This window comes from Mobula birostris, chromosome 16, assembly GCF_030028105.1.
Source record: "Mobula birostris isolate sMobBir1 chromosome 16, sMobBir1.hap1, whole genome shotgun sequence".
NCBI lineage: Eukaryota > Metazoa > Chordata > Chondrichthyes > Myliobatiformes > Myliobatidae > Mobula > Mobula birostris.
In genome coordinates, this window is record NC_092385.1 from 37,783,822 (window position 1) to 37,809,224 (window position 25,403).

The window sequence follows — 25,403 nt, forward strand, 5'->3', positions numbered from 1 at the left end:
ATGTGCTGAACAGGATTGCTTGTGAGCTAACAATTATAAGCAAAATTGACCTTAACACCACTATTTGCATGGTTAAAACAAAGGAGAATAAGCATGCCTGCTCATAACATGCTTTTGTGTAGAAGGAAAGTAGATTGTCACACTTTATCTTTAATCAGATTAGCATGAAAAGGATCTTCCATGATGGATTTTACCCAAGATTTATTCATTTAATTTTAAACACATACCCTACTGTTCCTCATTATAAAAAAAATGGACACTACTTTGAAAAATGTATGTTGTTGAAAAACGTGATTGATTACTGCTCATAGAACTCAATTTCCCAATCCCAGGTAGTACTGGTTGAAAGACAAACATAGTTGCTCAACCTTTTTCGTCCTTGTACCTCTATACCCAGGTGGCTATGTTCAAGCAAGCATAAAGTTGATTTAAGGTTCATAATGACATCAGTTTTGGACTATTATCACAGTGATAAAAAATTGCTTTGAATTTCTGCCTGCCCAAACCCTCAATTGCATTCCAAAGAACCTGTGTTCCACTGGGACAAATGTCACTACTATTAGTTTACTGCATCACTAGAACTACACCTCTGAAGCCACTCTCTGTAGGTTCTTTGGTCAATGGCTTGCAGATAGACACCCTTAGGCTTTAAACATGCTCCTTAAACACCACAGGAACAGCTAGCTATAACATACAACTATTCAAATCAATCAATGACATGGCTGCTGAATTACCTAAGGGCGTCCCTGATGTGTTGCTGTACAGATTACACTTCACGCATCGTCACATTCATAGCTTTCATATTATACGCTGGTGTGCCCTGTCACTGCTCAATTGCCCTCTCCTGAACAACTTAACTGCTGCAGCTTTTGCAGTTCCCATTTGCTGAGCCCAACTCAGAAGGCAGTTTTAAAAGGGCCCATCTCCAGTCCTGACACTTACCTTGTCCTAATGTCTGCAGAGAGAGAGCTGGCTGGCCAGATTGCACTGGAAGCAAGCCATGACGCTGCATTGTCATGATGTGCTGTTGTTGAAGCTGCTGCACCTGTAGAAGTTGCTGCTGTAGGGCTAAGTGGTGGGCTGCCAGCGGTTGCTGTTGCTAAAATTAAACAAAATTCAGAGATTCTGGATTAGAAAAAAAAATATTGCATAATACTATTAATAACTGTTTATTTTCCCTTATTGAAGCTAATTGTAATTAAATTCAAAGTGGAAGCACAGATGACCTTCCTTATAGAGTTGATCTAACTCCATCGCTTTATTCTTAGTGGTACCAGTCAAAGCCAAGGATCTCAGCAGAAAGTTAAACATGTACTATTGAAAAGGTTGATTAAGTGAAATTGAAAATAACCACCTGAGAATACTCTGCATGATGACTTATTTTGATTAATATAAATAAATTACAAAAACTTCTTCCACCTATTTTGATACACATAGATGGGGTTCACTAAACCAGCAGCTATTTAATCTCTAAGCACGATTGCATGATGCCCCTTTCAATAAATGGGAAAAAAAATGGAAAAATAAAAAGTTAATTTAATGATGTTAATCAGCCATGACAAAACATGAAATAACTTACTAAATCATTCATAGAAACAGCCTCTGCATTTCAATTGCAGACATTTATAATTTACCAAACAACTGTGGACTTGAATATTGGTATCCCAATACGTCACTCAGTTTGAAAACGTCCTTATATTGATTGAGCACATATTCTCTTTACATTTATCATTTTTACTTTTTGAATTATTGTTCTCCCTCACCATTGCTTTCACTAATTGATTTAACTATGCAATTGAGTAAAACAAAACATTATAAATATGTATACAATATAGTAAATCGATACTTGTTTTCCATGCTACTTAACACATGCAACAAGTTTTCTATAATATTAGCAAGATAATGTATGCAAAGTGTAATTAATAGAAGGCTGTTGATAAATTGTTGAATTATATTTACACATCTACTAACATTGTTCGAAGTTTATAAGCCTATAGTCTGAAAATGGACTGGAATGCTGTGTGCCATGGCAAAATTATCGCAAGCAAAATCCGCTAAGAATCAATAGTAAATGTACAAAGTCAATTGATTGAAGGCTAAAAGTTATGAATTACACAGCATAAATAATTCTTATCCTTTGCTAAAATCTAAATGAAAAATGGAACAAACATCCTTGTAGTTTCCATACTGTTTAATGTTTACTTTTCTATTTACTTTTTACCCTCATGTCTCTTGCAGGTTTGATCACTTGACAATCAAGTTAATATCATAAAGCTCCAATCATCGATTTACATTTTCAATCCTTCCACTGCCTTTATTTACCTTTGACATTTGTGGTCTTCATCATTTCAGGCCAATTTGCTCACATATATGAGAATCAATTCTGAGTGAAATTGAATGTACCAAAACCTAAACGTTGGAGTTCAACATTTATCTGGTATGTTACATCCTTCAGATTGGTGGAATTGGGCAAAACAATATGTAAGCACAGAGCAGTGATGGTTAGCACAAAGAATCATGTTGAAACACAATCAGTGTAATCCAGATGGAAGCTCACCCAACTTCGCAGAGCTTTGTTGTGGATCAATGACTAATGCACACCAGACCTTCAAGGAACACTCCCCAAGATAGCCAAAAGGCAATAATGTACATTACAGTTGCCAGGGAGACAGCACCATGATATTTACAGGATGTACTGAAATTAAGTATTAGGGTTCAAGTTCAGTTTTTTGTCATTCAGCTGTACACATGTATACTGGCAAATGACCAATGTGCACAATGCAAAATATTTAGCTCACATACATAATGCATAAATTAATATTACCACTGATAAATTAACAAATAATAAGGTGTGTATATGAATCAAATTATAAAGTAAACCGTATAATGCTACTGGTGCTTCATATATGATGAGACCATACTAGAAGATTCATATCTGGTGGCAGGGAATTCAGTAGTCTTACGTCCTGGGGGAAGGAGCTGTTTTCCATCCTAATAGCTCTTGTCCTAATGTTACCTGCCTGACAGTAAGGGGTCAAAGGAATTGCCGGATGGATGGGGTGGATTATTGACAATGCTCCTCCCATCAGATGATAGTAGGGAGGCCCCACGTGTCTGGGAAGGGGGAATTGAGGGGGGTCAGGAGACTCAACAGCACAGGAGAGGGTGGCCAAAATAATCTCCTTCTGGAATGAGATCTGCCCCACAGAGTGCATCTGGTAGAAATTCTATGCTCTCACAATGTACGTGCAGAGCACTGAAAAAATATTCTGACACACACATATGGTCCATCACTTTAAATAATGACTCCAGCCTTACCTTCTACACACACATCACACCTTCTCCAATTCTATCAACCTCAATCCACACAAACCTCAAGCCTCAATGTACTTCATTGTCTCCCCACCGTGGCAAAGAATATAAGGGGGACTATTTTGACACTTCATCCATGAGGGAGGCCACCTTTTGGGCTGAGGAGTCCAAAGTTCAAACCATCCATAATGCATACAATAACTGGTCTGTGAGGTGTACTTACTAATGACGTTTAATTATAATTACAACATTGCACCACTGTCAACATCCTCACAACCAGATGTACTAATGCATAACTGCAAGGCTACTTGGTTGAACTACAACTTCTGTTTTGTCCTTGCATGATATTGGGATACCATGAAATAAGGGGGAAGCACTGGATGGTGCGGAGGGGGATAATCATGATAATAATACCATTATCTGTTATTTTGCCTGACACTCATTAACTCTGCAGAGAGTATATTCTGAAGGATGTACAGATTAGATGAGAAGGATGCATGTGACCGGGAGATACACCAGGTACTTTCAATTTGGAACTAAACATAAAGAATCCAGTGCATTGACTCACAGAGGAAAGTCTGTGCATTTCTGGTGCCCTAGAGGAATCTGATAAGGATCATGATTGGGATGTTTTAATAACGGGCTAATTAAATCACTATGAGATGGTTAGCAAGCGTTCACACTTGCCTTACCAAATGCAAGTGATTACAAGCAGAATGAAGGAATCCACCTTCAAATTCTCAAGAGATTATGTGGAGCAAAGGAGCCTCCTCCTCCCCACACTTTGGTAAGGATGCACTCCTCTTTGTTAAGCATCAACTTATAGCACAGAGACTAACGGCTCAGGCAACAGATGCTGTGAAGGCCTGAAACTCGCATTTTTCTGACGTAGGCTCATTCCAATGAACATATTCGCCTGGTATTTTTCAAGTGGCAATAACATGTAAGTTCTGATAGAAAAGGAATAATTTGATATCCTTTCTGAACATCATTTCTGAAACACTGCATCTGTTCCCAATGGACTTAGGCGTGCTACCTTTAAGAAGTTGGTAGCACTACAGCATTTCTCTCTCTCAGACACGCACACACACACACACACAAATGTTCTTCATGAATGGAGAGTTGGTGTACATTAACAAACTGCATTTTTGAATGACAAAGATATCGTGTTTGAACAGATTGCTCTCCTATAGGAGCAGACAAATGGCACAGGAATACTCACCCTGCAACAGCAGCAGGGAAGCCATTCACCCTCACACCTCGTAAATCACAAACAAATACAATTCTGCTCAGAGACCCAAATGGATGGAGAAGAGTGAAGAAAGCTGGGACCAGGCTTTTGTGACACTGCAAGCTCCCTATCTCTGTATCTGAAGGCTGAAGTAATGATGGAGTGGTTTGAGATCTAGCAGAAAAAGAGGAGCATCCTTCTTTCTACTGACAGAAGTAAGCTGCCCTGTATTACAACACTGGGACTTCAAAGAGATGAAGTAGTGACAGGAAAGGCCCTATGGTGTGCAATCTTATCAGACAGGTTTATGATTTCTGACTTTTGCTTTTTATCATACACAAATGATGCTAAGCATGCCAGCATCATTAAACACATTCTTTTTTATTTACTTAGTATTACAGTGCAGAGTAGGCCCTTCTGTCCCTTTGAGCCATGCCGTCCCAGCAACCCCACAACCCCAATTAACCCTAACCTAATCACGGGGCAATTTACAATCACAAATTAACCTACGACTTTGGATGGTGGGAGGAAACAGGAGCATCCACCCATCACGGGGAGGATGTACAGAGATTCCTTACAGAATGGCACTGGAATTGAACTCCAATCTGTAGAGTGCCCAGAGATATAATAGTGTTGCACTAACAGCTACTGTGGCATTTTCATTGTGCAAAGATAACTTATGGCTGTGGCAATTGTTGGCATTCTTAGAGACCCTACCATTCTTCAGCTGGAAAAGTTGTGAATGAAATGCTGTGAGTAACGTCATACTGAGGTACCCACTAAGTATGTCTGCAGCTTGCTGCTCTAAGAAGTACTTACTCCCTGCTTAAACACACACTGTCAACTTCCTAATGTGTCAGCAGTCTTCAGTGATTTTTGAACAAGTCAGGCTCTCCCTCAAGTGGATAAACAACAAAGGAGCTCAGTGTATTTCAAATAAATTCCTGTGAAGTTTACAACCAAGACTTTAGGTTACACAGAAACTTCAATATATACTGGCAAGGAGTAAATGCCTCATATACAACTGATGATGTCATGAGGGGCTAATCATAAAACTGAAAACCCATCTTTCTTCCAGCATCATCTATTTTTATTTCAGGTGTCCAGCATTTGTTGGTAATTTTTATTTGATTTTCAGGTACACAAAGTCATGGGAATGTCAGTCATGCTTGAGTGAATTGTACACTGAAGTGCCTGGATCATTTTATTACGGGCAGAATTTTATCCAGTAATCACTAGGATAATCTACACTGGGTACAATTGCTTTTGTACATGATACATGTATGTCATTGTTCATTTCCTAAACTTGAGTTTACTTGTTTGCGAGTGTGAGAAGGGCATGTACACAAACTAGCAACTTGCAGTTTATGCCTGATGTCAGTAATGTCTTTATATCAAGAACAATCATTATATAAAATTGAGTGTGTAAAGCAGTGATTCAGAAACATTGGAATCATGTACAAGTGGATGTTGTAACAGACAGATTTATAGGAACTCTGGACACATAGCTTTCCTTGTCTGGATTTATCATAGATATTCTGTAGACATTTTGAAACATGCAAATTTGGACTGCTTAAAACTTTTTGAACATCTAGAAAGATCAAAAGCTGCTTAGTTAATAATCTTGAGACACTCCTTGATTCAGCTTTAATTTCTGGTGGTTCTATTTGTGTTAAAACATTTTTTTTAACAGAAAGCTTCAGTGTTTTATAGAAAGTAACGGTATTTAAAATTAAAAATGAAAACCAAAAACAGGTAGATTACTTAAATCATTTATTCTCATTCTCTTAATGATTTAATTATCAAGTTGGGCATTGTAAAATGGGAAAAAAAATTGCACCTGATGTAAAATAATTTAAGGAGACTGGATTAGAGTAAAAATTGGAAGGTGTTCTATTTTTATCCAGTCAGTCTGCATAAGAAAATGAAGAAGATCAGTATGTTCATAAAACTTTAATCAGGCGATTATTCTGCAGAACAGAATAGCCATACTTGACTAAATTCACATAGGCCAGTCACCCACAATCTCCTGCCACTCACAGAAAACAGAAAATGTGAATTGGAGACCCAACTGTGGATGGGAGAGATGATTGAGAAAGAAAGGTTGGCAGCAGAGATGATCAAAGGGGAGTTTGCCAGGGAATAAAGGTTTGGAGTCACTAACTGAAAACTGCAGAGGCAGAGGGATAGTTATGGAGATGACCAACTAGAAAACGTGGATTGAATAGCTCAAATGGCTCAGGTCTGGAGGCAGCAGGGCCTTTAGTTAGCATAAAAGTAAGCCTAGGTTTTCTGGTTCAGTCAAGGCTCACACAGTTTATGGACCTCATGTGTGGTAGATTAAAGAAGTATGAAAATGAGCATGCCTGTTACTACATTTGCAAGCTGCTTGCTTTACTATATATATCATATAAACGGGAGACCTAGACTGAATAAATACAAGTACCAAACTGCATTTAGCTAATTTAAAACTGTTGGATTACATGATAAAATTACTTTATTTATTTCTATTCAGCTAATGCTTGTAATACAACGTCAGAAGGATCCAATATCAGCCCATAAGATTTATATAAAATCCTTTTTCTTCATGGCTCACATAAGCTTCATGGCTGTGGAGGATGTGGTGCTAACAGGGGAAAATGAAGTGATTAGTCACACTGCTCCAGTCATCACAAGTGTGGGCAGGCTTGATGGACCAGATGATTTTTTAACTACCTGTTAATTTTTATGTCCAGAACAACCTTTAGTTGCCATTGCAGATCTTGTATGCTGGATCTATTTTTAAATAGATGGTGTCCACTTCCAATCAACCATTTGATCAACAGTCCGTGAACACTACCTCGATCTTACTTTTGTATTGTTTACTTATGTTTGAAACTCTCAGTAATTTTTATGTGCTGCAGTGTACTGCGGCCACACAAAAAAAAACAAATTTAGTGTGATATATCACTGATAATAAACCAGCTACTGGCATTATTCGTAGACAGTATTCTAAGGAGGCTTAGAAACTGGAACTAGAGTTGCACCGAATTTTACAGAACAGACTGAAGAAAACAGTTTAGAACCATTCAGATTCTGCACTGAAGAGAGGAAAATAATTTCATACAGGACAGGTACTTCTTTTATTTGGGGGTAAGGTCAGAGGCCATCCGCACTAAACTTGTTAATCTCAATCAAAAGACTGAGATGAAGGCCGAAAGTAATAGCTATCCAATACACTTAGGAACAATCAGAACTACTAATTTGTCAAAGCATAGGAATAAAAATGAATTGAGGAATATATATTTTACATATATCTACTAACAGATCTCTCTGCAAACAGATTGACAGCTCTGGGATCTAGAGACCTGGAATATAAGTGTCTCACTTTTATCACTTACTCATGTAAATAATCTGGGAGGCTAGTTTTCTTCTGAGAGGCTGTAAGTATATTTTATTGTGTATATAGATGTCAAATTTTATGCAATGTAGCAACATTATAGGAGAACTTTGCATCTCTCTGCACTGATATATTCTATAGCTGCCATGTTTGCATACACATCAATGAATTGACTTAATGACTTCTTAAAATTTGGATTGCCAATCAAGGAACTTTCACCAGAAAGCAATTATCATTTTCTTGAACTTTAATTATAGGAATGAAATTAAACATCCTTGCACCATTTTCACGATGGAAAATCTAATATTTTGTGGAGCACTGACAGTGAGAAGAGGATTCATCAGCTTATGTACAAATATCAGAATAATGCTCAATTAACATATACCTTCAAATGTATTTTAACACGATTCGATGGCAAAGGTCATCTGTTTTTCTTTATGACAAGGAAATAATTAAAATGCTACACTATACTAAACTTGAATCACAGGGGGATGCTCGACAACTGTAGCAGGGACTGAACACTATCAACTACTACAAGGCAAAACCAAGCAATATAAGTGGCAATGAGGTTTTGCTCTCAGATGTGCTCAATGCCTTTTATGCTTGCTTTGACCGACAGAACATGGATGCGCCTTCACAAAACCCCACAGCCTCCGACAACCCTGTAACAAACACGAAAGTGAATCCATGGAAAGCATCTGGTCCAGATAGAATAGCTGGTTGAGTACTGAAGATCTGTGCTAATCACCTGACTGGAGTGCTTAAGGACATCTTCCATCTCTCGCTTCAGCAGTCTGAGGTACCCACCTGCTTCAAGCAGGCATCAATCATACCGTTACCCAAGAAGAATCTGGTAACCTGCCTCAATGACTATTGTCCAGTGGCACTTACATCCACTGAGCCTAGCTCCTCCTCTACTCACTTTATGATTGTGTGACTCTGTTAAAGATGGTGCTGGAGAAACATGGTGACTCTTTACAGGCAGCAAGCGAAACTACAAACTATTCTATAAATTACACTTTTTCTGGACTATGATCACTGCAATCCACAGCCTGTAATTTCCCTTTGGGAGTACTGCTTTCGAACTGTCTGTATGACCTGGTGATTTTGTGGAATTGCTGGAATGGACTTGGGTCAGATTGAAGTGGCGAAACGAACCAATGGTTGCCCATTGATGCAGCTGACTTGAGGCCAGATCAGACTGGCAGGGCTTGGGTCTAAGAGCGAAATACAAAACGATGTTTGGCTGATTTAAGTGCCAAACCAGATTAAAATGATCAAGGCATCAAGGCAGCCAACGATGAAGGACAATTTGGTGTTCAGCTCAGTACTCCATAAGATTTACTTCCCTCAGCACTGAACTGACTCTGCAGCTGTGGCCTGCAACCATCGGGCTCCTAGACTGGGTCCTTGGCTGTGGACTCTCTTTCAGGAACTCGACGGTTCATGCTCTGAGTAATTTTTTTTATTTTTTTGTTGTTTGCATGATTTGTTCTTTTTTTTGTGTTTGGTAGTCATTGTTGTGTGGGTTTTTTTAAAAACAGGTTCTATTGTGTTTCTTTATTTTGTGGTTGCCTGCAAGACGAATCTCAAGGTTGCATATGGTATACATATTTCAATAATAAACATAATTTGAACTTTGAAGAACAGCTTCAATGCTGCATTTAATTTTGCTGGTGACACAGCTGTCGTTGGCTGAACCGAAGTAGTGATGAATTGGCATTTAGAAGGAAGGTCTGAGTGATACCACAACAACCTCTCACAACATAAGCAAGGCCAAGAGCTGATTATTGACAACAGGAGGAAGAGACTGGAGATCCAAGAAGCAGTTTTCATCAGGAGAACAGAGGTGGAGAGAATCCGTAGCTTTAAATTCCTTGTCATTAACATCTGGGGTCAGCAAATAAATGTCATCACAAAGAAGATATAACAGTGCATCTACTTTCCTAGAAGTTTGCATAGATTCTGGATGTCACCAAAAAATTAATAAACTTCTATAGATGAACAGTGGAAGAGTATCCTAACTGGTTGCATCATAGTAAAGTATGGAAACACCAATGGTCAGAAACGGAAAAGGTTACATAAAATGCTGGACGATACCCAGTCCACCACAGGAAAGCCCTCTCCATCATTCAATACATTTACCTCCAGTGTTGCCACAAGAAAGCAGCATCCATCATCAAAGACCCCCACCATCCAGACCATGCCCTCTTTTCACTATGACCATGGGGCAGGTGGGACAGAAGCCTTAGGAGTCACACAAGGTACAGGAAGTACTTATTACCCCACAACCATCAAGCTCCTGAGCAAGCGTGGATAACTTCATTCACCAATACTCTGAACTGATTCTATGACATACATACTCACATTCAAGGACTCTTTACAATTCGAGTTCTCAGTATTATTTTTTTTAATTTGAACAGTTTGTCTTCTCTAGGACATTGGTTGTTTGTCAGTCTTTGTCTTATGTCTAGTTTTTCAAAAATTCTATTGTAATTTTTTTTCCTATAAATGTCTGCATGAAAATGAATCTCGAGGTACTATAATGCAACATATACATACTTCAATAGTAAGTTTACTTTGAACTTTGTTCTCTATCTAAAACTAAACAAGATCAGCAGTTGCAGAAGACAACAAATTCTTGCCTCTTAAAAATATAGTGAACTATGGATGTGGATGCAAAATAGATCATGTCTATTATATGATAACTAAAATTAAACTGAGAAGTCATGAATAAAAGCAATACAATGTTGGCATCCACAAAAAGCTGCATGATTAAATAAAATACACACAGTGGCCACTTTATTAGGTACACCTGTACACCTGCTTATTCATGCAAATATCTAATCAGTCAATTATGTGGCAGCAACTAAATGCACAAAAGTATGCAGACATGGTCAAGAAGTTTAGTTGATGATCAGAGCAAACATCAGAATGGGGTAGAAATGTGATTTGTGACTTAGACTGTAGAATGATTGTTGGTGCCAGAAGGGGTGGTTAGCGTATCTCAGAAACTATTGATCTCCTGGGATTTTCATACACGGCAGGTGGGCAACAATAAATCAAATAACTATGTGTTACAACAGTGGTGTGCAGAAGAGCAACTCCGAATGCACAACCCATCAAACCCTGAAACGGATGGGCTACAGCACTGAGGACCGTGAACGTACATTCAGCGGCCACTTTATTAGGTACAGGAGGTACCTAATAAAATGGCCACTGAGTGTATGCCTATTAAGCTGCTGATGTGTTAAGAGTTCCCTGCATAACAGCAGTAACTTATTATGCAGAGTACACTGAGGTGTTCAACAAGCTTATATAAAATGGAAGTATTATCATTACTAAATTAATTTTATTGAATTCTGCACTGGCAGTGTGTCTTATGTGTTTTACGGTTTGAGTTTTCCTCTTGTGTGCCGTGAACTTCTCTATACTATTTCTGCATGAATACCGCTGCTAAATGTTCCTCTAGCTAAAGGATGCACTAGTGGATATCTTTATATGTAATGAGACCAGATGTTGCAGTAATGAATCAAGGACATATAGAAATGATTGTAGGCAATGAAATCTACCACTGGCAAATGTTAATGGCAACTGAACGTTGATCTCAATTCTGCAAACTATAGGTAAAGGCTGCCGTGAATTAATACAAAACTTGATGGAGCAAATTTTCATTTGCTGTCCTGCTCAAAAAAAAGACCTTTGCCTAGTACTGTGTCCAGCTGCCAGTAGCTTTCTGAAGTAAGAGAGATTACATTTTTAATGTGTTAAAAATTTCTTTCCATAACAACGCGAGTATTTCTCTAATATGCAAACCAAATTATGCAATATGTGGATTGGCTACTCTTGGTCTTATTGGTAGTCTTGCATTGAAAATCATCCCTAAAAATGGGAGAATTATTGGATTGATCTTATTACAGTGGAAAAGTTCCATGCCATAACTATAATCCATGTTCTATTTGGCATATAAAGATATACAACATGGAAACAAGCCATTTGGCCAACAACATCCATGTCAAGTAATGGGACTCCATCTGTATATCTCACGTCTTCCAGCACTTCCCTGTAGCCTTCTACAGTTTAGGTGCTTATCTGGACACCTCATAAATGCCGTCAGTGATTCTGTTTCCAGCACTCTTGCCATCGGTGTGTTCCAGGTACTCGCTATTCTCCAGGTGAAAAGGGTGTTCAAAGTACCTCTAAGTCTCCTGCTCCTTATCCTAAATCTATATCCTTTTATTTTCCTGCAGAAAAGACTTCCTGCAGTCAACCCTACCTATACCCTTCAATCTTGCATATATCAATCGTGTCCTCTTTTAGCCACTTCTGCTCCAGGAAAAGGAGACCTAGCTTCTCCAATATCACCTGGTACCTGAAAATCTCTATCTTAGGCAACACCTTGGTCAGACACTTCTGCACCCTCTCCTGCTCTATTACATCTATCCTAAGAGTGTGTCGACCAGAATCACACGTGGTAGTCAAGCTGAGGTCTGACCAATGTTTTATAAAGTTCTGTATCCAAATGCACCAACCAATGGAAGGCAAGCATCTTGTATGACTTCTTAGCCATATGACCTACCTGCATGCCACCTTCAAGGATCTTTAAACTTGCATGGAAAGGTCCTTCTGTTCGTCAGTGCTCCCTAAGACCCTATCAGCCATGGGCTATGTCTGAGCGTCATTAGTAATTCCAAAATACATTACCTCACGTTTATCAGGATTAAACCCCATCCGCAATTTCTTAGCCTGTTTGATCAGGATATTGATATCACTTTGTAGCCTAAGACTATCCTTCAAACTGACAACTAATTTAAATTTCTTCTGTAAGCTTACTGACCACGCGCCTAGGTGCGACTCAAGTAGCAGCAGTACTCTCAATGGATACGATTAAATATTCCCGTTTCAGCCTGATACAGCTAAAAAGCACAACTGCTTCCAAGGTCAGTACAGTCAACAAAGATGTGTTAGTGTGTTTAAACAAATCATCGATGCTTAAAACCGACGGAAACAATACCGATTGTGGTTGGAAATGCCCACGGAGGAAGTATGGGTGTAGATCAGAATTACAAGTGCGTTTAAGGAAACAGGGTTTTAAACTCCCTATACCGACTATCTTGCTGGCGAACATACAGTCTCTGGTGAATAAAATCGATGATTTCAGAGCCAGGGTGCTGAATCAAAGGGACATTAGGACCATGTGTGTCTCTTGTTTCACAGAATCCTAGTTAACCCCTTCCGTACTGGATACAGCGATCCAGATCAACGGGTTTACTATACACCGTCAGGATAGATCTACAGAGTCTCTCAAAAGCAAAGGTGGAGGAGTATGCCTCATGATCAACTCTTCTTCGTGCATAAATATATCAGTGCTGTCCCAATTCTGCTCACCAGACCTGGAATATCTAGCAGTAAAGTGCCGTCCTTTTTACCTACTACGGGAGCCCTCTGAGGTCATTTTGGTAGCAGTTTACATTCCACCTCAGGCCAATGTCAAGCAGGCTTTAGACGATCTGAGTAATGGGATCAATATGCACAAAACAGCGCACCCTAACGCCTTCACCATCGTTTCGGGAGATTTTAACCAGGCCAGTCTGAAAAAAAATCACTAAGCAACTACCATCAACAGATCACTTGCAATACCTGAGGAGACAACTCACTGGACCATTGTTATAGCACCATCAAGAATGCCTACTGTCCTATTTCACACCCTCACTTCAGGAAGTCTGATCACCTGGCTGTACTTCTACTCCCTGAGTATAGGTAGAGACTGAAGACTGCAGCACCAGATGTGAGGACCAAGTAGGTATGGACAAGGAAAGCACAAGAGTGCCTACAGGACTGCTTTGAATCAGTGGACTGGACTGTATTCAGGGATTCATCTTCGAACCTCGAGGAGTATGCTGCAGTTGTTACTGACTTCATTAAAACCTGTGTGGAACAGTGTGTACATTCCCAAATCATAAGCCGTGGATGAACCAGGAGGTACATCGTCTACTGAAGGCTAGATCTGTGGCATTCAAGTCCAGCAACCCAGGTCTGTACCAGAAAAGCAGGTATGATTTGCAGAGGGCTATTTCAAGGGCGAAGAGACAATTTTGAACAAGGCGACATCGGATGCATGACATCTCTAGCAGGGTCTGCAAGACATTACTTCCTACAAAGCGAAACCTAATAGCATGAATGGCAGCAATGCTTCACTGCCAAATGAACTCAATGTCTTCTATGCACACTTTGAAAGGGAGAACACAACTACAACTGTGAAGATCCCTGCTGCACCTGATGAACCTGTGATCTCCGTCTCAGAGGCCAATGTCAGACTGTCTTTAAAGAGAGTCAACCCTCGCAAGGCAGAAGGTCCCGATGGAGTACCTGGTAAGGCTCTGAAAACCTGTGCCAACCAACTAGCAGGAGTATTCAAGGACATTTCCAACCTCTCACTGCTACGGGCAGAAGTTCCCACTTGCTTCAAAAAGGCAACAATTATACCAGTGCTTAGGAAGAATAACATGGGCTGCCTTAATGACTATCGCCCAGTAGCACTCACACCGACAGTGATGAAATGCTTTGAGAGGTTGGTCATGTCTACACTGAACTCCTGCCTCAGCGAAGAGCTGGACCCATTGTAATTTGCCTATCGCTACAATAGGTCAACGGCAGATGCAATCTCATTGGCTCTCCACACATCTTTAGACCACCTGGACAACACAAACACCTACGTCAGGATGCTGTTCATTGACTATAGCTCGGCATTTAATACCATCATTCCCACAATCCTGATTTTGCAGAACCTGAGCCTCTGTACCTCCATCTGCAATTGGATCCTTGACTTCCTAACCGGAAGACCATAATCTGTGCGGACTGGTGATAATATATCCTCCTCGCTGACGATCAACACTGGTGCACCTCAAGGGTGTGTGCTTAGCCCAATGCTCTACTCTCTACACGCACATGACTGTGTGGCTAGGCACAGCTCAAATACGATCTATAAATTTGCTGACGATACAACCATTGTTGGTAGAATCTCAGGTGGTGACAAGAAGGCATACAGGAGTGAGATATGCCAACTAGTGGAGTGGTGCCACAGCAACAACCTGGCACTCAACATCAGTAAGACGAAAGAGCCGATTATGGACTTCAGGAAGGGTAAGACGAAGGAACACATACCAATCCTCATCGGGGGATCAGAAGTGGAGAGAGTGAGCACCTTCAAGTTCCTGGGTGTCAAGATCTCTGAGCATCTAACCTGGTCCCAACCTATTGATGTAGTTATAAAGAAAGCAAGACAGCGACTATACTTTATTAGGAGTTTGAAGAGATTTGGCATGTCAACAAATACACTCAAAAACATCTGTAGTTGTACTGTGGAGAGCATTCTGACAGGTTGCACCACTGTCTGGTTGGAGGGGCTACTGCACAGGATCGAAAGAAGCTGCAGAAGGTTGTAAATCTAGTCAGCTCCATCTTGGGTACTAGCCTACAAAGTACCCAGGACATCTTCAGGGAGCGGTGTCTCAGAAAGGAAGTGTCCATTATTAAGGACCTCCAGCACCCAGGGCATGCCCTTTTCTCACTGATACCATCAGATAGGAGGTACAGAAACCTGAAGGCACACACTCAGCGATTGAGGAACAGCTTCTTCCCCTCTGCCATCTGATTCCTAAATGGACTTTGAATCTTTGGACACTATCTCACTTTCTTTTCAATATACAGTATTTCTGTTTTTGCACAGTTTTAAAAAATCGATTCTCTCTCTTTCTCTCTATATATATTTGATTTACTTACTTATTATTATTATTTTTGCTCTGTTAGATTATGTATTGCATTGAACTGCTGCTGCTAAGTTAACAAATTCACGTCACATGCTGGTGATAATAAACCTGATTCTGATTCCAACATCTATATCATTCATATGCATGACAGACAGCAAAGCCTCAGGCCCAATCTCTGTAGAGTATCTCTTGTCATAAGCATCCAATCACAGAAAATAACCTTCTACCTACAGCCTCAGTCTCCTATTGTCAAGCGAATAATGAATCCAATTTGCGAACTTCACCTGGATCCTAACCTTTTCAGTCAATTTCCCATTTGAATCCAGATGAAGGGTATCAACTTGAAATGCTACTTGTTATTACCCTCCACAGATACTGCCTGACCTGCCGAGTTCCTCTAGCACCTGTATAATGCTGCTGATTCCAGCATCTGTAACCTCAAGACACAAGTGATTGCAAATGTAGGTCCTGGAGCATACAGGTTTCAGCCAAAACACTGACAAATCCTTTCCTTCCACAGATGCTGCTCAACACACTGAGTTCCTCCAACAGATTATATGCTTCTGCAGTCTCTTAAGTCTTCAATGTGGGACTTGTATAAGGCCTTACTTATGTCAATGTAAACTATGTGGCACTGCCCTCATTGTTCAGCAGAGATCTATCCTTGATAATCAGTTCCTCCTACCCTTTCCAAGTGATTGTGATCGTGCAACCTTTTCTCAGTGAATTTGAGACTAAATGGATACCCTAAAAAAAGCAGTAAGTATTGTGATGTATAATTACTTTGTGTCCACAATTTCAAAACTTCAACAGATGACTTGATTTTATTACTATTTAGCACCTGTCAAAGCCACCCTGGTGGGCATGGGCTGTTGTGGGTGTAGCAGCTGGAGAAGACCTTAAAGAATAACACAAAATGGAAGTGAGCAGATGTAAATATTTTCAGATATGACACTGGCAATTTTAGTGGTGGTGCAAGATATTATGTTTTGCAAAGGACTACATGGCCCTTCAGACATTCACTCAGGGCATGGTGATCGATACCAGGAATCAGACTCGAAGACCACGTATCTAGTGCAACAAGAAATTCAATAATCTTGCAAGCACTGGTAATGTTGCTGAATGCAGCTTCAAAATCCTTATTCAACCAATTCGCCACTGATTTCAGATTTATAAACCTATTGCTCATCTACTATCAATCACGATTTATAACCAACACTTTATTTTCAATTTTACCCCTACACACCTAGTGTTGTTGCATTCCTGATATCTACATTTCCCAGCTGGATCACATCAGCCCTAAACAAATATATCAACTAAGAATACACCTCCTATTCTTCAGATGTTAGATATGCAGTTATCCTCATTAATACATGATCAGTACAATTCACAAGCACACAGTTCAATCAGTTGAACCCCCATAACTTACAATGAACACTACGTTGACAAATTGTGCAGCTAAATAAGATGCTGAGCTCCAGGATTACACATTAAATCATATATAAATAAGGCAAAATTGACAGTGTCCAAATATAAAGGCACCAGGAAATAAAAGCAAAAATGCTGGAAACACTCAGCTTGTCAAGCATCATGATTCACATTATAGAAATTGTCGCTAACTGTTACTGAGCTGTTTCTCAGTTCAGAATTACACTGTTTCATTCAGCATAGAATCATTCAGGTCTGTCTGATACAAAGTTGTGCCTTGTGCAAATTTTAAAGGTGACACTTGATATTCAAAGGAGATGGTACTTACTACAGACAATGAAAGTCAAAAAATTCCTTCAGGACAGGTTGTATTTTGATGAGAGAAAATGTTTTAATGTGCATTAATAGTAAAAGGATAGTCAGAGGAAGAGTGGATTCTATTACAGGAGATCTTCTTGTGAATGTTGGGTATCATGTAAGGCCTTTTCACCTGCCTTCAGTAGAGAGAGGCTATAAATACAGCAGTAAAGGAAGATAAAAATAGACAGAGGAAGAACCTCTAGAAAACAAGCTTTTTGTAGCTCCAAGTCTGCATGCTACATAATCAGATTCCAATGGAAAATCTAAGGTAACTGAAAATAGGAAACACTGCACAGTTGCACAGTCCACAATTTTCATTTAAAGTCCTCCATACGTCAGGTACAATAATAAATTAACAAATTTCACGACACAAGCCATTGATTCTGATATATGGAGGATTCTTGATACATGATGTTCAGTGGTGTAATCCGTATACATGGACCTCTGTATTTTTAATTTGTGAATATCCATCCTGTGCTGTCTATACTTGTATATTCTGTTTCAGTTTGACTTCAAGTCTAGGATGAACTAGTATGAGCTAAGAATCTGTTTTCATTAGGCAGCTTGCTTACCTGACCTTCCCTTAAGCCACAAAGCCAGTTCCACACCTATAAGTAGCTTCCTCTAAATCTCCCTCTATAAACTTGTGATCTTGATCATAAACCACCTTCTCCGTAGATTTGTCTACCTGACCAACAACTCCATCACTGACTAGACCTCAAGTTGGACTACCCCTACAATCAGTAATCTCACCAACCCACCTGACTATTAATTCCCTCCCATAAAACACCAGTCGCTGGGCTTTACCCTGTAACTTCAATCCATTAGTCAGCTCTACCTCACTTGTAACTTTCTGGCACACCCTTTCAGCCCATTTTGAAGGAATGGTGTTACACTTACCTTCTCCTAACTCTTTGACACCACCACGATATCCAGAGGATCGAGAGATCATGGTAAACCCTTCTGCAATTCACCTGGATCCAGTAGCTTTTTTTTTGCTTTAATCATACCCGTTGCTGATCAATTTAACTCCGTCCGCTACTACATTTCTACTACCTCTCCTTCACACTAGGATTATGGAAGCATTCCCTTCATTGGTAAAGAACAATAGACAGCACACAGTTAGTCTTCCAGCCATAACTTCTTCTATGCACAGCTCGCCTTCAACCTCGACTCACACATTGATGGTGACATTTGAATTCTCCTTTAAGTTAACTTCCATTCTCTTCTCAATAATCTCCATTTGCTCACCCTTTCTATCTTCTCTCTCAGCTTATTACATACAATAAGCAACACACACAAAATGCTGGAGGAACTCAGCAGACCAGGCAGCATCTATGGAAAAGAGTACAGTTGATGTTATGGGCTGAGATCCTTCAGCAGGACTGGGAAGAAAGATGAGGAGCCAGAGTAAGAAAGTGGGGGCAGGGAAGGAAGAACCAGAAGGTGATAAGTGAAACTGGGGTGGGGGGGGGGAGAAGGGGGTGAAATAAAGTGCTGGGAAGTTGATTGGTGAAAGTGATACCGAAGGAGGAATCTGATAGGAGAGGACAGAAGGACATGGAAGAAAAAAAAGGGAAAGGAGCACCAAAAGGGAGTTGATGGGTAGGTATGGAGATAAGATGAGAAAGGGAAAAGGGAATGGGGAATGGTGAAGGGGGGGGGGGAATTACCAGAAGTTTTAGAAATCAATGTTCATGCCATCAGGTTGGAGGCTACCCAGACGGAATACAAGGTGTTGCTCCTCCAACCCGGGTGTGGCCCCATTGCAACAATAGAGGAGGCCATGGACTGAAACATCAAAATGTAATGGGAATGGGAAGAATGGAAGGTATTAAGCTAGGTTCTCACTGGGCTTGCTTCATAGGACTTTCTTTATCTCCGTTGTTTTCCAGAGGGTTCTGGTTTAGGTTTCCTCACCTTTCACCAACTGATATATTCCAGTTTTATCGATGATTATTTGGTTCCTCTGTCCTGGACAATTTCCTACTCGTCCCATTAAAGTGAACCCTCCTTTCAATCAGGAAGCTCTACTTTGAGGTTTTCCTTGCCTCTCTCCATTACTGATCTACAGCTTATGACTGGAACATCATTGTCTCTTGGTGCTCTCCCACAGGGGTATGGGCAACATGGCCCATTTCAACCCCAGAACTGGTTCTCACAATTGTAACAATTTACAAGATGTCAGAAATTAATTGATCAAGAAAATGTTTCTGCCTAAATTTCTGAACGTTCTTCCTTTCTGTGCACTTCCTGTTAAAGTGAAACCTGTCCATCTTGAAAATGTCTTGGCTATCTCCTCTCTTTCTTTCAGTTCAAATAAAAGTTCTAGACTATCTACTTCCTTCACTGATGCTGCCTGACCTGCTGTGTTCCTCCAATGCTTTGTGTGTAGTGCCAGATTCCAACATCTGCAATCTCTTGTGTCTCCTCTTGAAAATATCTTTCCTGCTCAAAACTTCAATGCCCTAATGACCTGAAGCCACCCTACATATTCCAGTTTCTTAGCTACACATTGATTTACCATACCTTTCTACTTCTATTCTCTCCATGGCTGAGAGAATAATACAGATTGAGTCCTACTTACCTTATTCTTAACGGCTGAAAATCTGATTGAACTTCCTTAGTGCCCCCTCCACACTGATTTTACAAAGGTATACCACAACTTCTGGCTCCTTCCCTTCTCCCACTCAGAATACATTATCCTGTTGTTTTGAATTAGCTTCACAGGCTAGAAGTTTAACGCAGCACACCATGTAGACTCTTATTCGCAGTTTGCTTAAAACGTGTGTGCTCCAAAACGGGTGAAACCCCTGTGACCAGTATGTTCCTACACTTTGCTGTTCACTACTTTACAATCATTTGCCCCATGTCACCAAATTGATGCCTACACTTCTTCAGGTCATCATCATCTCTACTTATCTGTAATAATAAATATTGATTGGAGAATGGCACACATCTTGAAAGCTCGTGTTTTTCCTGCCCTCTTGACTATGGCTGAAGAATGGTCACCTCCTGTACCATACAATCCAGGAAATTGTCAGTGTCTGTCACTGTCTCACACACACACACACACACACACACACACACACACACACACACACACACACACACACACACACACTCTTCACAGACTGACTCATCCTTAGAAATCTGAAAATTCAGCCTTGTCACCCGGAGGCACTTCCTCCAAACAAGGGCCACCAAGACATGAATTGTGCTTAAATTGTCACGTGACTCAGGAATTGTAGGCAGGATCTGAAAAATCTTTTATTTCTTGACTGTTCTCATTTTTGATACGCTTGTTAATTTGTTTCCCTGATTGTATTCCTCCACATGTTGTAAACATTGCCTCACTTTGAAGTTTTAAGTTTATTAGAGGTTAAAGAATTGTTAATTTATTGTTAATTTAAGTTTGCATATTTCTTTTAGTGCCTCTCGTCCTACTTCAATGATTTCCCTTACTCAAATTACCAGTATTTATGGTGAGTCTAAGTTTCACCTAGTGTAAGTTGCAATCAGCAGTAAGCACATTATGAGAAATTTAACTGAGGTTTACAAAATAATAAGAGACATAGATAAAATGAGTAGGAAAGAGCTATTTCTCTTAGAAAGGTAATTAGCTAGAGAGAGACAACTTGAGAAAATAGAGGAATTAAAGGGAAATTGCTGAATAAGATTCTGAGCCGAAGAGAGGGGTGCGCAGGGGACCCAGTGAGTGAAACAAAGGTGTAGGCATATACCCAAAATACATTAAGAAAAGTTCCAAGATTAACATTTCATACACTAAAAACTAAAGGCAATGGGATCATCAATATGGGAATAGACTGAGTAGCTCTTCCTTGTCTGCTGTGCATTCAATACTCCAAATGGCTTTGTTCTATGCTATAAGAAACAGTACAGTCATTAAAAACTTTTAGGAAGTGATAAATAGTATGAAGGAACACATTCATGAATAATGGAATTTGTGACAACATAGCAAGATTATTAAACAATTTAACAGGAAACAGATTTGGTAAAAACTATTAATTACATCAAGATTACTGAAAATTACACCCACGAAAAATTGTTCATCTCATATGCCAAAAATAGTTTTCTCAACAATTATATGTGTGGTGTATATGATACATGATCAGCTACTAAATATAAACTCATGCAAATTCCATTGTGATCTACTGATCGATCAGTAGAATATTTGCTGAAGCTTTTATCTTTTTGACCACATTCTACAACTAAAGTTCTGGGTACTGAGTCAAAGCAAGAATAAAAAACAGACATAACTAGATTCATCAACACTCTCATCTTCCTACTCTCAACGGCAAGAAATTAAAGCTGCTGATTAAGTTATTATCATCACTGAATTGGCGACAGTTTAGGGACATAATAATGTGTTGCAAATTTCCTTTAAAATCTCTAATTAAATGTTGGAAAATTGACAGTTCTCAGCTTGTTTAGTTTATAAAGGAATGCAGTTTCTGTTTTATTTGAAATAAAACATTTCTGTACCGGGGCCACAAAGAATCAAAGATTAAAGTACATTTATTATCAAAGAATGTATAAATTGTACAACCTTAAGGTTTGCTTGCTTACAGGTAACCATAAAGCAAGAAACCCAAAAAAAAACAATTAAAAAAATAAAAGACTAACACCCGTTGTGCAAGAAAAGTGGGGGGGGGGGGAGAACACAAATCATACGAACAATTGAAGCAATCAGTAATGAGATCAGATCTACCATTCACCCTAAATGAGTTAACTACAAACTCCTCAAATTTAAGGATTACACTTTGCACTTACACTCCCACTCAACTTTATTTGCTGTGGGAAACACAGTTATGGGTTTGTTGATGGGCACAACACCTAATTGTCTTTGCAAATAAAATTTATGTCCCATTCCATGTAATTAAACAGGGAACAGTTTTGGATTTTTTTTTGGATCAGCAAGGCTGAATTGGTTAAAAACAAAAGACTGCTGATGCTGGAACTATGTAAAACAGAAACCCTGAAAAAACTGGGCATACTGAACAGGTCAGGTAATGTTGTGACTTGAAAGGTTAATTATGTTTCTTTTTCTATAGATCCTGCCTGACCTGCTGAGTATTTCCAGCATTTGTGCTTTTATTTCAAAAAGCATTAACTGTTAAACAGAGGATCTAAATCTAAAGGCACTTTGATTGTGGTCTGTTACTAAAAAATCATGTAATACAAATTGACCTTGCATACAGAAAGACAAATTAAACTGGGGCTGGAATCAGCACCAGTGGAGATGCAATAGCATTAGCAAGGAAATTCTGGGTGAGTTGTTGTGGTGGTGAAGGTGGGGGATTCAAGATTTGACTTCACTACGATTGCCAAGGAGGAAGGATCAGCTGCATGGTACAGCGTGAGAAAGAGAGAGAGGAGTCAAGTCGGCCATACAATAGGTAGCTGAAAATGAGGATATACAAGGTGTTTATTTGTACGTGGCAGTTTGGGTGGAGTGGAGCTAGTTTAATTGGGTGCCTTTATTAGCAGTTGTAGGGCAAGGTTGGTTGGATTGAGTCATCGTGAGGCAGTCAGTAGTTGAGTTTGGGAACATAATCTAAAGTTGGGGCAGAAGGGATTGTGTAAGTAGAAAATAGTTGCATATGAGTCTCACAGTAAGAGTCCTGACTTTGGGGTATAGTAAGGGGCACAGTATACCCCAAGCATACACAAATAAATAATCACTTAAGGGGGTCTACCTGCTATGCTGGTCTGGGCAGTCAGGCTCCCTATATGGGGTGGTAAATTGGATGAGTAAGTATGCAGATGATACTAAGATATGTGGAGTTGTGGATAACGAAGTAGGTTTTCAAAGCTTGCAGAGAGATTTAGGCCAGTTAGAAGAGTGGGCTGAAAGATGGCAGATGGAGTTTAATGCTGATAAGTGTGAGGTGCTACATTTTGGTAGGACTAATCAAAATAGGACATGCATGGTAAATGGGAGGGCATTGAAGAATGCAGTAGAACAGGGGGATCTAGGAATAATGGTGCATAGTTCCCAGAAGGTGGAATCTCATGTGGATAGGGTGGTGAAGAAAGCCTTTGGTATGCTGGCCTTTATAAATCGGAGCATTGAGTATAGGAGTTGGGATGTAATGTTCAAGTTGTACAAGGCATTGGTGAGGCCAAATTTGCAGTATTGTGTACAGTTTTGGTCACCAAATTATAGGAAAGATGTCAACAAAATAGAGAGAGTACAGAGAAGATTTACTAGAATGTTACCTGGGTTTCATCTCCTAAGTTACAGAGAAAGGTTGAACAAGTTGGGCCTTTATTCTTTGGAATGTAGAAGGTTGAGGGGGGGACTTAATAGAGGTATTTAAAATGATGAGGGGGATAGATAGAGTTGACGTGGATAGGCTTTTTTCATTGAGAGTGGGGGAGATTCAAACAAGAGGACATGAATTGAGAGTTAAAGGGCAAAAGTTTAGGGGTAACATGAGGGGGAACTTTACTCAGAGAGTGGTGGCTGTGTGGAACGAGCTTCCAGCAGAAGTGATTGAGGCAGGTTCGATGTTATCGTTTAAAGTTAAATTAGACAGCTATATGGACAGGAAAGGAATGGAGGGTTATGGGCTGAGTGCAGGTCAGTGGGACTAGGTGAGAGTAAGAGTTTGGCACGGACTAGAATGGCTGAGATGGCCTGTTTCCGTGCTGTAATTGTTATATGGTCATATAAGTTACAACGAGAAAGGCTTTAGAGGTGCTGCAAAGGCCTGCTGCTGCAAGTAATGTAAGCTAAGTGTGTGTAACAGAAGAACCATAGAAACTACAGCACAGAAACAGGCCCTTTGGCCCTTCTTGGCTGTGCCAAACCATTTTCTGCCTAGTCCCACTGACCTGCACACGGACCATATCCCTCCATACACCTCCCATCCATGTATCTGTCCAATTTATTCTTAAATGTTAAAAAAGAACCCGCATTTACCACCTCGTCTGGCAGCTCATTCCACACTCCCACCACACTCTGTGTAAAGAAGCCCCCCCTAATGTTCCCTTTAAACTTTTCCCCCCTCACCCTTAACCCATGTCCTCTGGTTTTTCTCTCCCCTTGCCTCAGTGGAAAAAGCCTGCTTGCATTCACTCTATCTATACCCATCATAATTTTATATACCTCTATCAAATCTCCCCTCATTCTTCTACGCTCCAGGGAATAAAGTCCTAACCTATTCAACCCTTCTCTGTAACTGAGTTTCTCAAGTCCCGGCAACATCCTTGTAAACATTCTCTGCACTCTTTCAACCTTATTTATATCCTTCCTGTAATTTGGTGACCAAAACTGAACACAATACTCCAGATTCGGCCTCACCAATGCCTTATACAACCTCATCATAACATTCCAGCTCTTATACTCAATACTTCGATTAATAAAGGCCAATGTACCAAAAGCTCTCTTTACGACCCTATCTACCTGTGACACCAATTTTAGGGCATTTTGTATCTGTATTCCCAGATCCCTCTGTTCCACTGCACTCCTCAGTGCCTTATCATTAACCCTGTATGTTCTACGTTGGTTTGTCCTTCCAACGTGCAATACCTCACACTTGTCAGTATTAAACTCCATCTGCCATTTTTCAGCCCATTTTTCCAGCTGGTCCAAGTCCCTCTGCAGGCTCTGAAAACCTTCCTCACTGTCTACTACACCTCCAATCTTTGTATCATCAGCAAACTTGCTGATCCAATTTACCACATTATCATCCAGATCATTGATATAGATGACAAATAACAATGGACCCAGCACTGATCCCTGTGGCACACCACTAGTCACAGGCCTCCACTCAGAGAAGCAATTCTCTACCACCACTCTCTGGCTTCTTCCATCGAGCCAATGTCTAATCCAATTTACCACCTCTCCATGTATACCTAGCGACTAATTTTCCTAACTAACCTCCCATGCGGGACC

At 40.0% G+C, this 25,403-nt stretch overlaps 1 protein-coding gene across 13 annotated transcripts in view; it reads right to left on the reverse strand.

Moving 5' to 3' along the window:
- The window catches only part of foxp1b (forkhead box P1b), a 559,907-nt gene that overhangs the window by 86,453 nt on the left and 448,051 nt on the right, over window positions 1-25,403 (reverse strand). For all 13 annotated transcript variants that reach the window (XM_072280576.1, XM_072280573.1, XM_072280566.1 and 10 more), the window contains one exon: window positions 943-1,099. In XM_072280576.1, coding sequence (XP_072136677.1) covers window positions 943-1,099 — 157 coding nt within the window. The remainder of the gene's footprint in view (window positions 1-942; window positions 1,100-25,403) is intronic.